This window comes from Miniopterus natalensis, chromosome 2, assembly GCF_054644295.1.
Source record: "Miniopterus natalensis isolate mMinNat1 chromosome 2, mMinNat1.hap1, whole genome shotgun sequence".
In the NCBI taxonomy this organism is placed as follows: Eukaryota; Metazoa; Chordata; class Mammalia; order Chiroptera; family Miniopteridae; genus Miniopterus; species Miniopterus natalensis.
In genome coordinates, this window is record NC_142082.1 from 174,259,639 (window position 1) to 174,274,948 (window position 15,310).

At 47.8% G+C, this 15,310-nt stretch overlaps 1 protein-coding gene across 3 annotated transcripts in view; it reads left to right on the top strand.

Annotated features, from left to right (window-relative positions):
• Nucleotides 1-5,032: 5,032 nt before the first annotated feature.
• The window catches only part of STAB2 (stabilin 2), a 116,156-nt gene continuing 105,878 nt past the window's right edge, over nucleotides 5,033-15,310 (top strand). For all 3 annotated transcript variants that reach the window (XM_087814861.1, XM_016223240.2, XM_087814860.1), the window contains exons 1-3: nucleotides 5,033-5,228; nucleotides 8,515-8,648; nucleotides 10,643-10,758. In XM_087814861.1, the coding sequence (XP_087670987.1) occupies nucleotides 5,151-5,228; nucleotides 8,515-8,648; nucleotides 10,643-10,758 (328 nt within the window). In that variant the 5' untranslated portion in view covers nucleotides 5,033-5,150. The remainder of the gene's footprint in view (nucleotides 5,229-8,514; nucleotides 8,649-10,642; nucleotides 10,759-15,310) is intronic.

Here is a 15,310-nt window from a genome sequence, read left to right on the forward strand (position 1 = left end):
AGGCGAGCATTCCCTCCTTCTCGACCCAGCTCTTCTGCACCTCTCAGTATCAGTGTCCCCTGAGCTCGGTGGCCTACTTCCTATCTACCATCACTCCATAGGTGACATACCCTTATCCCAAGGCTTTAAATACGACCTAGGGTGCCGATGATTCTCAGATGTGTAAGTCCTGCCCAGACCTCTCTCTGGAATGCCAGACTCACTTATTCAACTGCTCCTTGAATCCCCGTTTGGATATGTAATAGCCATCGCAAACTTATTGTATCCAAAACTGAATTTGTAAATATCCCCTATAAAACCCTGCTTTGCGTCCATCCTCCTGTATCAGTGGACAGCAGCTTCATTCGAGTTGCTAAGGCCAAAAATATTGGAGTCATCCTCCACTCCTCTCTTTCTTACTGCCCCCTCCATCCAAACTATCCACAAATGTTGCTGGCCCTCCATGTGAACTATGTCAAGAGTCTGACCCCTCCTCACCACCTCACGTGCCCACCATGGTTCAAGCTGCCATCTCCTCTCACCTGCTTTGTTGCAATCGCCCGCCGAGAGGTCTTCTCGCTTGCAATGCCAAGGTCTACTCTCAACACGGCTGCTGGGATGATGGTTTCCTAATAAAATCCAGATGATGACTTTACTTAAAACCTTCCAGTATTTCCCAGACTCCTCAACAAAGCCCTTGACCTTTTACCTCCCATTACACCTCCAACAAAAGCCTTTGCTCTTTCAGCTCCCTCTACCTGGAATACCCTTAGATCCCCACTTAGGAAATTCCCTCGCCTCCTTTAAGTCTTTCTCACATTTCACCCTTTCAGTGAGAATTACCCTGACTGCCCCATTTAATACACCTTTCCTCGATCTCCAAAACCCCTTTATTCAGCCCTGCCGAATCTGTCTTGAAATTTTTAACCTTTTTTTTTTAACAAAGGGCCCTGCATTTCCGTTTTGCACTGAGCCCCACAGGTCATGTAGCCAGCCTCAGAGATCTCTGCTTTCCTCTGTTTTCTGATTTGTAAAACAAAGATAGCAATCGTACCTTTCCCACAGGAACTTTGAGAGAATTAAATAACATAAGGACCAGGCACGTAAAATATATAAATTCATTCCACGAGAAGGTCCTGTCTGCTATGCTTCAGGCACCGCTCTAGGCGCTGGGAAAGTGCCTGTGGCAAGTTTGTCTCACGGAGCTTCTGTTCCAGTGGCGGTGGCGGGTGGGCGGGGAGGAGAGAGTAACAGATGGGACACCGTCACCTGGGAGACGTACTATGCATGGAACTAAAGTAGAACTAAAGTACAGTCATGTGACAGAGTAGCCAGGTGACCGCAGTCCCTTGGGTGATCGGGGGTGGCTTCTCTGTGAGGTGACACTGGAATGAGAACTGATGACAAGGGAAAAACTCAGCCATTCAAAAATCAGAGGCAAGAGCATTCCAGGCAGAGGGGAGGTGGTGAACATGCCAAAGGTGGGGACCAACTGAGGCATCAGAGACCCAGAATAAAGGCAGGATGGGGGGAGCAGCAGGCTTCCCGATGAGACCGGAGACAAGCCCGGAGCCCGGACCAAAGCGGGCCAAAGCCATGGCTGTGGGTGGCGCTTGGTTAACAGCGTGATGGCCAGTCACTCTAGAGTTTGAAGCTGGGAATAACTGGTCTTAACTTACGTGTTTAAAGGTTAACTCTGACTGCTGTGGATTAGGGTGGAGGGGAGGAAATCGAGAGTCAGGTGGATGTTCCTCCAGTCATGTAAGCACGGAGTGGTGGTGGCCTGAACCACGGTGGCAGCGCTGGGGTTGAAGAGAAAGGGCCAGGTTCTCGGCGGGATGCCACCCGCAGAGGGCAGCGGCAGGGGCACTGCTGGGCTGGGCTGGGCTGGGCTGGGCTGGGCTGGGCTGCGGCCAGGAGGCAGGAGAATGAAAGACGATTCTCCAGCAGCTGGGTGGATAGATGCTCACGACGACCATGGAAATGCCAAAGATAATTAAGTAAATACCAAACGATTAGTAACACGCATTGCTTAATTGCTTAATTAATAATGAATCCTAATGCAGAATTAGGGTGTTTTCAGGAATAACAGCCTAACCAGAAAGGTGCCCGGGGGTGCTGAGCGCCCAGTGAATGCGGGCTGAGCAAAGGAGGTGGGGGAGAGGGTGCCGAGGGGAAAGGGAAGGGGAAGGGGAAAGGGAAGGGGATCTGCCAGCTTTACAGTTTTGCCTCAAGCAGGGCCTGCTGACCAGTCTCCACAAAGAGGAAAAACAAAATCACACGCTAAAAAAGAGAGCTTGCCACACGGGAAGATTTGAACTAACAAAGGGACAGGAAAGGGCCCGGAGGACAGGGGCGCACGTGTTTGGACACATCCCCCGCTTGGGAAAGCTGGCTCCGGGGAGGCCAGGGCCTGGTGAGTGTGCAGGAAGCCCTCCTGCCCTGTCAGTTCCTAACAGCAAGTGGGCGTGTGTATTTACCTCTCGAGCATGGACGAGAGGAGCCAGGGGGGCTTCCGGGCCAGGTGAAGGCATGGACGCCTCCCCACCTGCGCACCGGCCCTTTCTGAAGGATGGGGAGCATTGACAGAGAGGCAACTCCCTGACCCAAATGTCCCTGCTACCTGGAGACATCATTTCACCCAAAACCCGTAGTCTCCAGTCCTGGTATCTTGCACCCACAATAATGACCTTCCTAGAAAATTCAGTCCCTGAGAAGCAGACTGAAAGGGTGCTTCTCACCCTGGCCGGTGTGCTCAGTAATTAGAGCATCGACCCACCCACTGCCCACTGGAGGGCCTCAGGTTCGATTCCCAGTCAGGCGCATGTACCTGGGTTGCAGGTTCGATCCCTGGCCCTGGTCAGGGTGTGGGCGGGAGGCAACCAATTGATGTATCTCTTTCACATTGATGTTTCTCTCCCTTTCTCTCTCTTTCTCTCTCTTTCCCCCCTCCCTCCTTCCCTTCCACTCTCTCTTAAAAAAAAAAAAAAAAATCAATGGAAAAAATATCCTCAGCGAGGATTAAAAATAAACCAAAAAAGATTACCTCTCTATGAAGATTGAAAGCTTAGACTCTTTCCTAATCATGCATAGTGCTAAACAGGACCATGTGAGGGTACAGGCTAAGAAGTTGCCAGTATTAGTCCGTTTTTTATCTAAAAGAGTGACTGTTTCATGTGGTTCAACAGGATATCCTCTGCAGCCTGGTGAAATAGTTTAGGCAAAATACCACCATGGCCATGAATCTTAGCTTAATTAAATATATCCCCGACCCTTTCTTAAAATCATAGAATGTTCCGTATCCTTTGAGAAAGTAATATTAATGGATAAAGCAATTTTGGATTACTTGAGGGAGAAAATAATTTTCCTATACTCCTCTAGGATGCACCCCAAATTCAAGCCAACCACCAAAATGTTTAAGACTTGCAGAAATTCAGAGGGGGAGAAATATCCTTCAGGTGAGAAATGTGAAAAGAAATATTTTACAATCCTGTGACTGTGGAGAAGCAGGGTGAATATCATGTCATCCAACCCCCTTTCTTTCTTTTTTTTTTTTTTTTTTTAAATATATCTTTATTGATTTCAGAGAGAAGAAGGGAGAGGGAGAGAGAGACAGAAACATCAATGATGAGAGAGTCATTGATCGGCTGCAGCCCACAACCCGGGCATGTGCCCTGACTGGGAATCGAACCCCGATCACCTGGATCCTAGGTCAACGCTTAACCACTGAGCCACGCCCAGCCAGGCGAACCCCCTTACTTTCTCTTAGAGCTCAAGGACTCGCTCAAGGTCAGTGTCATCGGCGTGGGGCAGGACTGGAGTCAGACCCTTGTACGTATTGAAATCACCCCCTTTTCTGAATCAATACTCACTATATAGGGAAAGAGTCTGGGGCTTGGTGGATAAAAACCACTTCATTTGTAAGAAATAGAAAAACATTTAACATAAGTTACAAGGTTTTGATTTCCCACATATCAAAATAATAACCCCCCAGAATAAGATGTGGGAGAAATCACCAAGCAACAGGGAGATTTTCGAATGATCATTTATTTGGAGGAGGGTGTTATGGCGGAACCGAGTCACATAAAGAGCAAAATGAACTGATTTTGTCAGTGGCTCAGGGAAATAATCTCAACCACGTTCTTTATATCCGTTTTTCAGGGCTTGTGTGTCCACGGCCTTGTCTCAGTGGGAAAACAAATAGCGAGCACCCAATGCAGTTCAGCATTTTAATGACTGAATTAGGTGAGCCACAAATAATCCATTCAGTAGCTTAGGCACCAGCTGTCCGAATGGTGCTCTACCAAACAGGCAGAGCAAGTGCTCAGAGTAAGACGCCCAGTTCATCTACTGCTGGTTCAGGCTAACGTACTGACCTTGCATGAATCACTCGATTCCCTTATGACTCAGTTTTCACATCTACCAAGCCAACATGCATTGCTTTGCCCAGGCTCTTTCACATGGTTGTAACAAAGTAAAATTAGCTAAAGATTAAGAGTATCTGGGCTTGCGGGCTCAGATGAGACCTAGAGGCTCCATGAGAAAGGGCAAGTCAAAAGCCCACTGTCTGCTCTGCGAAGAGCCATTTCTTTGCAGTAGTTTGCCAGCCACACCAGGTGAGGCCACCGCTCGTCTTCAGAGTCAAGGATCCAGGCGTCTGCAGCATTCCCTCCAGGGGGACTGTACCCATTTACGGGCACTCCCCCCAATACGGCCAGACAGCAAGCTCGAATTCCGACAGAAAGGCCTGCCGTGTTCCGCGGCGTGGCTGTGGAAACGCGGCGCGTCTCCGGGTCCAGGAGGAGACAGGACCAGAGGCAGGATGGGCAGAGCAGTGGGAGGCAGGAGCTTGTTCCCAGGGGTTTCACAAAGCACAAAAATTCCACATGGCGTCGCTGCCCCAGCCCTTCCAGGATATCCTGTCATTCAGCCAGGGCATATATACAACCGAGAGTGGCGAGTGTCACCGCAACCCCTGGATTTGCCGTTTTTCCTGTGTAGGGGTGGGTTTCGCATGTCATCTGGTTCAATCCCGGGAAAGGAGAGGCAAGGATTTAAAAACAGACACTGAAATGAGAGAGAATTCACTGGGAGTTCATCAGACGAAGTTAAAATAGGTACACAGTTCTGACAGGTGCCCGGCACAGAGAAGGAGCAAATATTTTCTCACCATGCTACGAAATGTAAGACTTTTTGTTCTTGGATTAGTTGCACTAAATTTCTGGTCCCCACTGGAAAGTACCGAGCAGGTAAGAGGAAGCTTCGGTTTATTTAACTTGGTCATTTTCAGGATGTGTTTAAGAGCTTTTTGGGTCGTGAGCAGAGAGCACTCTCTGGGCTTCCTACGCTAAAGAGAAAGCTGCGGGAGCGGGTCGGAGGAGGTGCGGGGCCTGCTGCGGGGCCTGCTGCGGGGCGCTGACCCCGGCGGCTCCTTCTGTGCTAACAGGCCGCTGTTGGGGTCTCTCATTTTAGCGCTCGCATTTCTCGTTCCGTTGTGGATCTGGGTATCCTGGTGGTATTTGTTTGTTTTAATAGTTTCATCATTTCCCGCTGCACCGTTCTGAATGTGGGAGGTGACAATGGCTGTGGAGAGATGTCCTGGGGAATTGCGGGTCGGGTGCCGTCCTGTTGAGAAGTACAGTATTACACTAGGCGTTGGGTGTCCACGCTCTACCTTCTCGAGTTGTAGTAAAAGTACCCAGGGCACTTTCCACCAGCACGCCGGCTTCTCGGGCAAACTCCCGTGCGCTGTCACCTTAGAGAAAGTTTGGTGTCAGATCTGCAACAAGGCCAGCCTACAGGAGGGGGCATGGGAGTCATCCCGAGTGGTTTATTTGAAATGCATTTCACAAGATCTGATTTCTGCTCTATGAATAATAAACCATAAACGTGATTCTGCATCTGTGCCGGGCAAATCTCTACAACACCCATTTTACTTTAGTTGGCTGTAGTCTAATCATATTTTCATGGAAACATTGGAAAATGGCATAAAGGTAACTCGCTCCAGCTCTGAGGTTAGACAGCGACGGGTCTGAACTGTGGTTTCAGGTGTTTAACAAAGATTTCTGAGGATCAGTGACTGCTCCACAGCTTCCTAGCTGATCGACCCTGAGCAAGTTACTTAGTCTCTGTAGGCTTCAGCTTCTCCCTGCCAGGGGTCCACACACAGTCATTATCATCATCACCGTCACCGTCACGGCCATCAGCATGAGTGGTTGCTTTAGTGCAGAACTCGGGTGTTGGCTGATGCTTAAAGCTCAGTTTACTCTCCAAGAAGGGATCCTATGGGAAGCAGAATGACCCATTCCCTTTGAAAAGGAAAGGGGCTTTTGAAAAGAGAATATTCATCCCTGACTGAGTAGCTCGGTTGGTTAGAGTGTCATTCCTGATATGCCAAGGTCGTGGGTTGATCCCTGGTCAGGGCACATACAAGAATCTACCAATGCATGCGTAAGTGGAACAACAGATCAATGTGTTTCCCTGTGTGTGTGTGTGTGTGTGTGTGTGTGTGTGTGTGTGTGTGTGTCTTTCTCTCTCTCTCTCAAATCAATAAATTTTTTAAAAATGTTAAGAGAATATTAACTCTGGTCTACTAAGAAAAAAAAGATAAAGTAATGTAATATAAAGAAAATTCTGCTTTAAAAAATAAAGAGCTGTCATGACCATTAAAGGAGATTAACTGGAACTATTTCTAAGGGTGGTTTTTGATATTATTCCATACAGACCACTCCAGTGTTATTCTGGTTCATAGTGACCATCAAATGAAAGTTGCCAGAAAAAAAAACAGAGCTTTTATTTTCCTATTCACCACTATACAGTGTGCAGGGAAGAGACATGGCCAATCAAGGAATCAGAGGGCCACTAACTTACAATGTGGCCTTGGGCGGGTCACTGAGCCCCCCTCACCTCTAAATTGAAGGTGACGATACCTGCCCTGCTTCTCTTTGGAGTGGTCGAGCTCAAATATGATGGTGCCTTTGGGAGTATGCATAGCCATGAACTGCTCTGAAAATGTGCAGCCTTTACAGATTTCAATAAACTTAGAAGTAGTTATGATGTGCCCATGACCCCTAACCTACCGGTGGGCCCCTGGGATGACAAAAAAAAAAAGGTAAGAGTAGTGGTTTTTAAATGGAAAGCAGGCCGGGCGTGGCTCAGCGGTTGAGCGTCGACCGAGGATCCAGGCGATCAGGGTTCGATTCCCGGTCAGGGCACACGCCCGGGTTTCGGGCTGCAGCCGATCAATGACTCTCTCATCATTGATGTTTCTGTCTCTCTCTCTCCCTCTCCCTTCCTCTCTCTGAAATCAATAAAGATGTATTTTAAATGGAAAGCAAAGACAGCAAGTGTGTTCTCCCGGCCAGCCATGGAGGGGGGGGGAGGTGAGCGTGGCTTTGTGCAGGTGTGGGTGTTGAAGGGTATGAGGTTTGGGTCGCCAGGAGGAGGGGAAGAGCATTCCCATCAGGAGAGTCAGCAGCAAAGCGCAGAGGCGGGGACAGAGCAGGAATTAGCACTTACTGCCTGATTCTCCCGCCCTGGGCCACGCAATTTGCACATGTTACGTTGTTTAAAGTTCTCAGTGTCCTGGAGGGTGGTCATCAAGATACCCCCCTCACAGAGGACGGCAAAGAGGAAGGCGTTCATTCGAGGCGTACCCTTGGCAAACGCTGAGCTTGATCCCAAGCGTCGGTCTTTTGACGCCCAAGTTCAGTCTCTCGTCCTGGTACAAAGCTGCTTCTATTTAAGTTTGACGGGGGAATGAAGGGAATGTATTTGAAAAAGGTGAGGGAATTCATTGGGAGGATCGGCACCAGCCCCGTGGGCAAGGAGGGATCCTGAAGACAGGGCCCAAGTCTATCTGCCTCGTTCCGTGTAACAGGTCTGGGCTGCCTGGTGTCGCTTCTTGTTTCTGGTGTGCCTGTCTCACTGCCTCCGATTCATTCCTCAATCAACAAATATTCACTGAGCATTACTGTGTGCCAGACACTGTTCTAGGTGCTTCAGAGGGCAAATAGAAACAGACCGCCACCCTCACGGAGCCCACATTCTAGTTGGACTGTAAGCAAAGGAATACAAACATCTTTGGAGCAGGAACAGTGTTCCACGGCATTTAGTGCCCAGACTCGCCGATTCCTGTGGGATTAATGCTGAGAGGATAGCCTTGAGACTTGTCGATCTATGACCAGTTGACCTTGAATGACCTGCCTTAACAATTTCCCATTGAAAAGAGTACTCTACACTGTATCTCAGGTCTCCGATTTGGAGGAGTGTATGTGGTGATGATACCTTACCTTGCTGGACTCCTGACTTTAGATCTGGGATGGCAAACATGTGGCACAAGCAGCCCTGGCACAGCCACGGCAGACATTGCTTGTCCATCCCAACACTCTTCCCAGATAAGATTGAAAGCAGCCTGCCAGTCCTTACTAATCAACCTCATTACCATCATTGCGATTCCATTGACATAAAGTCGATGGAGACGGTTGGCCAAGCAAGACTCTGCTAATGGAACTTGATTTTTTTATGTTTTCACAGGCAAAAAGATGCGATAAGAAGTCTTTGCTTGTCATTAGGACCGAGTGCCAATCCTGCTCACTCAACTTTGGAATTAACTGCCCAGATGGTTACACCAAGGTTACCAATGGCTCCGTAGGGGTTCGAGATTGCAGGTATTCATTATGAGAAAATAGTCCTACTTGAGTCTTGAAACCCAAGGGACTGTGAATCCAAATAGAAACCTCCTGTCTCAAAGACGACAAAGCATTTCCAGGATTGTCTCTTTCTCTAAGACCACACTGAGGCCAAGCTTAGGCAATTCACAACTACTATGACCTTGAGTCTGGAAAATGTATTACTGATTCACATTTTAATACAAAATTGACTATATTACCTTGCACATAAACAATCTCCCTTCATTCTGCCCTTCTTTAGTTTGAAAATCTAGGTTTTGTTTCCCTTGGAAAGGGTTCTAGTCAGGACCCTTAAAAAGCCTTGGGTCTGACAGTCATCTTACTAACTAGCAATGGACCCTGATACTAATTAGAACCCAAAGAAAGGAGACAAACGAATTACAGCTTTGTTGCACTTTCTGTGAGCACGGCTCTCCTGAAATCCTCTTATGATTCAAAACTCTCAGGATTCCAGGCCCATCCTTGCAGTGGATGACAAGCCGTTCTGCTCACCAGCTAATGAATGCAGCCATGCAGCTCAAATGAAAACACTTTTTAAAAATTTACTTAGTCTACTAATTTAAAAATTAGGCAGTACTCGATGAGTTTCATTTATAATTCAGGGATGAAGGTTCAGTATGACTTATTACTTTGCATAAAATGAAACCTTAGCACTGTTCTATCTATCGCACTGCTTTAAATTCACATTTGCTTAATGTGACTGCACCATATTCTAAACCCAAATCATCATTTTTAATAGAACTTTCCCAGCACTAACTGGCCTAGAATTGGCAAGCATATGTGGCAGCTGACCACTCAATTACCAGAGTGGGTGCACATTTGGAACTAGATTTTTTTAGACAGTCTCGAAGAAAGACTTAGGGTTCAAGGTTCAAGTTATATGGAGACTTTAGTGAGACCTTTTTGGTACTGTGGAGTTGTTTTCATGGCCAAGGTTGGCACTTGGTTATGTCCCATCCCCACTCTACCCTAAACAGAGAGAGACAGAGACAGAGAGAGGGAGAGAGAGTGGGTAAGGTTAGTGCACTCATGCTCTGTTTTAGAATTGAAGACGTTCACCTGTCATCCATTTACACTGGAACAAACCCAAGATTGGCTCTTTGAGGGGGCACTTGGTTTTGCCCTTGGCTCTCCCTTTTGCCATCTTTATAAAGAGATGTCCCTGCCAGTATTCTCAACCTTTCAAAGAAATTGCCAACCCTCTCTCCGGCCTGACTGCCACGGCCTGACTAGCTCTGTGGTTAATTGGCTGCATTCCAGGGCTGGTTTAGGACCCTCTGGAACTACCATCACACCACGAGTAACAGCCCGGGTGAAAGGAACAATATTCACGGAGGATGATCTCTAGAAACACCGGAGTCGCCTCCTGTAATAAGCCATCCATGCAGGGACCCCTGAGAATAGACACTGATGTTTAGCCTTCGCAGGATTGCTATCCCAGAACTGTACCTCAGACGGCACAGAAACTATTGTAAGGAACTCATCGTATAGCTCCCTCGAGGACACTGCGGCAAATGTTTCTCATTACATTGCACCACCTCTCACAGAAATTTCTACACCTACCGTATCCTGAGCAGCTGGTTTGATTTAAACCCACAGATCCTGTGCACCACACCATTCATGCTCTTTCTCTTCTTGCTTTGGCTGCTAGGATGCTCAGGGACAAGTTGGAAGTCCACTTCCAGCACGTGCCTAGAACCCAACATCATTGTTTCCATCTACTAACCGCTTCTGACATCATTTTAGATATTTCACCCCTATTTTCATTGTGCCCTGATTTTTTTCATCCATTTCTTACAATTAAAGATAAATCGTAATTATGTTTTTTTCCTACCTAGAAAGTAAAATGTGTTCAGTGTATATTTTGAAAAATAAATAGTGTAAAGATCTAAAAAAAAAATCTAGGGCAATCCCACTGCCCCGAGCTAAGGCGTTGCTCTGGTAATGGGCGGTGTCTCTCTTTACCCCTCAAGGTACACCTTTCAGGTCCGATCCTACTCGCTGTCCCTCCCTGGCTGCCGCCACATCTGCAGGAAGGACTACCTCCAGCCCGAGTGCTGTCCCGGCCACTGGGGCCCAGACTGCATGGGTAAGTGGCGAACACCCTTCCTGGGTTTGGATACTTGCTTCTCGATGTCCCATTTGACAGAAAATTGAGAGGAAGGAGACCTGATAAAAAGAGAATGTCAGCATCTTTTTCCAGAAAGTCACATTTCTGCCTGTATGTAGAAAATCTTTCTTGCCCTCTCAGCTTTTCTAAAGAAATCTGCTTTCCTCCGGTGAGAGGTCTGTCTTTAAGAGAATTCCTTTACAATTCAGCAAAAGAGACAATGGAAAGGCTATCCATTAAAAAAAAAAAAAGTGAACTGACCACAGAGAGGAAGTAAGAATGCTGGGCTCTTATGACCCTAAAAGCAATTTACTATAAGAAGTTTTATGACAACATCTCAAAGACTGTAGTTATCATTTGGCAACCAACATAATCATTCAATCTTCAAAAAATTTAAGTTTTAGGGTGAAATAGCAAACTGTAACAACCAGGTTCCACTGAAGAAAAACCACCAGCCACGTCTGAGTCAACAGTACACTTAGACTCCTGTGGCCAAGCACAGCACTGACAGCTGAACTTGAACTTCTATCCTGATTATAGACTGTACGCGATCCCTTTTTTTTCTTGGGGAAAAATTAAAATCAGGCATTTTAGTTCATGAATTTGCCATTTGTTTTCCATCTTCCAAAATGTAATGGAAACATCCCCGCAAGCATACACTTAAGGGGAGAGATTCGTTCTCTTTCGCTTCGTGTTTTTCTGGTTAAAGTAATATAAACAAATTGTGTACAGCTTGTAAAGAAAAGTACGAAGAAAGAAAAAAATAAAGCAACTCGTATTTTGTCACACGTAGGAAACCCTAACTCTTTTGGCTTATTTCCCTGGTCTTTTATACCCTGTGGAGCCAGAATTGTAGGCATAATGTTGTCTTCTTTCTTTTAGTAACTTATGATCTTTTAGTAACAACGTTAGCACAGCTTCCGTTTACTCACACTGGTCAGCAGAGGTCCTCGGCCGACATTACCTGATTTGATTCTTAAGCCACATCTTTGAGTTGACATTGTTATATCCATTTTGCATACAAGGAATCAGATATCTGAAGATTACCTCTTGCCAGCCTCCTGGGTCCGATACTCAGTCTTCGATTCGAGGCCAATCCCATCGGTACTGCTCAGGCCCCCGCCTCCGCAGCTGCCATGGGGGTAAGAAGTCCTGTTGACAGGAACGTGCTGGGCGCTTTGTAACACTGATTTCGTGGAAAGTACCGGCAGTCTTAGCGGATCCCCTGGACACTCGGGCATTGTCTTCTGCTAGGTCTCCAGGCCTTTGCAGCAAACATGTCAAAACCAAGGCTCGGCCATTCTTCCTGCTGCCCTCTTCTTGGGGCAAAAGCGCACCCCCTTTATCTTCATCTTCCAAACGCACGAAGTGTCTCAGAGGGCTTCCTTCCTTCGGCTCAGGAAAGAGATAAGCCCCCCGCTTGCCGGAGGACTTCACCTCTCGCTCACATTCTGCGGCGATGACAAGACAGATCTTGCCCATCGCCCGCGTTTCCGCCAGGATGCGGCCGGTCGGAGCTGCTGACACGCGGCCGTCCTTCCTGAGGGGGGGCCAGCCCGGTGGCCTTCGGCCCAGGCAGGGGCGGGCCCCTCCTTTCCCGCGCGCCGGGAAAGGACTCGCACCCAGCACCTGGGGCCCCTCTAACACGCTCACACCCAGCGCCCGGGGCCACTCTAACACGCTCACACCCAGCACCTGGGGCCCCTCTAACACGCTCACACCCAGCGCCCGGGGCCACTCTAACACGCTCGCACCCAGCACCTGGGGCCACTCTAACACGGGGCCACTCTAACACGCTCACGCCCAGCGCCTGGGGCCGCTCTAACACGCTCACGCCCAGCACCTGGGGCCGCTCTAACACGCTCACACCCAGCGCCTGGGGCCGCTCTAACACGCTCACACCCAGCGCCTGGGGCCGCTCTAACACGCTCACACCCAGCGCCTGGGGCCGCTCTAACACGCTCACGCCCAGCGCCTGGGGCCGCTCTAACACGCTCACGCCCAGCACCTGGGGCCGCTCTAACACGCTCACGCCCAGCGCCCGGGGCCACTCTCACACGCTCGCGCCCAGCGCCCGGGGCCACTCTAACACGCCCGCGCCCAGCGCCCGGGGCCACTCTAACACGCCCGCACCCAGCGCCCGGGGCCACGCCCGCGCCCAGCGCCCGGGGCCACTCTAACACGCCCGCACCCAGCGCCCGGGGCCACTCTAACACACTCACACCCAGCACCCGGGGCTACTCTAACACGCTCGCACCCAGCACCTCGGGGTTACTTTAATACACTTGCACCCAGCACCTCAGGGCTACTTTCATACACTTGCACCCAGCACCTCGGGGCTACTTTCATACACTCACACCGTGCACCTTGGGGTTACTTTTTAAATTATTTTAGTAGTACCTTTTCCCAAATTAGAAAATAACTCTATGATCCATCCGGAAAACACAGGAAAGCACAATGATAAAAACTACTAATCTTCTAAAATAACAGCAAAGGGAATCTAGTCAATAATATGTAATAACAATGCATGGTGCCAGGTGGGCACAGGCCTTATCAGGGTGATCACGCCATAAGTTCTATAAATGTCTAATCACTGGGTGTACACCGGAAGCTAATATTGTAAGTCCACTGTAATTGTTGAAACACAAAAATTGTTCAAATGTTTATTCTTCGGAAGCAATACGCGCCTGCGAAAGAAAATAAGTAGCACTAACAAGCAAAACAAAGAAAATAAACATCACTAAGCTGCCAAAGATCTCCACTATCACAATGTGGATGAGTCTGTAGAGTGGCAGATATGCAGTGTGGTTCGGAGGCACAGAAATCTGGATTTAACAGCTGCTCAGCAGCTTATAAACTCCCTTACTCTTGGTCAGTTTACTTTACCAAACTAGGGCTCAGTTTCACCACCTGCTTAATAGAAATGATAATTAGCACGGTTTTTTGTGGCAACAAAAAAGAGAAAATGTAGCTATTGTTATTAACTGTTGTTATTATTCCTATTACTATTACCTTTTGCTATTATTTGTTTGAGATGTAACAATTTTTATACCTACATACTGCCTTCACTTAAAATATCATACTTTTAACATGCTTTTCAGTATTTGTAGTTTTCACTCAAGTGTGCGTTTTGACATTTTTCTAGACCAATAGAAATGGTTTAGCAACACGTTTGTGAACAGCTCTTTGGTAAATGCTTCATTGAATGAACGTTCTTTCATCTAGTTCACAGACGCAGTATTTTGAACATTTAACTTGTTCTCAGTATTTCTTCCGTTAAACAAAACTCTAAAAAATATCTTCTTGTCCAAAAAGGAACAGAAAGGGAGGCACAAATTCTCACTCGAGGAAGAAAATCTATCATTCTGACATAACAAAGGTGCTTCTCCCTCAGTAAGCTCGCACTGCTGTTCACATCTGCATCTGAAAGTCTCTTCCCATTGGCACAAAATCATAGGTTGAACCCCGAAGCCTCGCCCATTTAAACAGCCACTCTCTGTGTAAGATGAAATCGAGTTTTTTTGTTTGTTTGACCGCGCCGGTTCCTTTCCTTTTACCGTCAGTGTTAGTGGGTCTGCGCTGCAACTCAGAGTGATGGTGAAAGAATGTGGGAAAACAACCTGACTCCCGAAGGGAAATGACCTTGATTCTTCCTCCCAAGGTCAATGTCATCGAGTTATGCCCGTCTGTCCTTTGTATTGTGTTATTTGCATCTCCAGGCCCCTTTTTCTTTCCTGTTGTATGTCCCTTGCCATTCACGGCACAGGTTGCAAATAACAGACCATATGGACTTGAAAGCCACCGTTTTAGGCACGTCCTTGGCTTTGAGGGACAAATCATGCTGAATTTACGTGCGGATCCTATTTCACATCAGTTTCCCAGAAAGACGGTTTCCACCAGAGCTTGAAATGGGATCCCAGGGCAGGCCCTCTGCCCTGCTGTGAGCCGGGCCCTTAAACCAAGGTAGTGACAAGGAGGCGGGCCCCTCTGGAGGTCCTTGGGAGATAAAGGTCCAGGGAGGTCCTTGGCCTCTTACTGTCCAGGAAGTTTATTATCTTCCTATAAAGAAACAGACAGATGGTGATTTGCTGACAGCTTATAATGGGTGAGCCTCCTGCATGAGGAAAGTCACGATGTCAGGGACACCAGAATAGCAGTGACCAAAGGGAAATGTGATAATAACCTAAAATAGCCTTATCAGCTCCTCGAGCCTCACAATGCATCAGAAATGTGCCCTCGTAGCAAAGTCTATAATCTCCCTGTCAAGTGTGGTTGCTGAGAATGTCTTTTATTACAGTCCTTGACTACACTGTGATTCACTGGCCTCCTCTGTGGAACCCTGGGTGACGCCAGCAGGGTCTTCAGTTATTTCTTTTTTTTTTAAATCCCCACCCAAGGATATTTTTTCTGTTGATCTTCAGAGAGACCGTGGAAGGGAGGGAAGAGGGGCAGAGAGAGAAAGAGAGAGACATCGATGTGAGAGAGACATCAACTGGTTGCCTCCCACACACGCCCCAACCAGGAGTGGGGA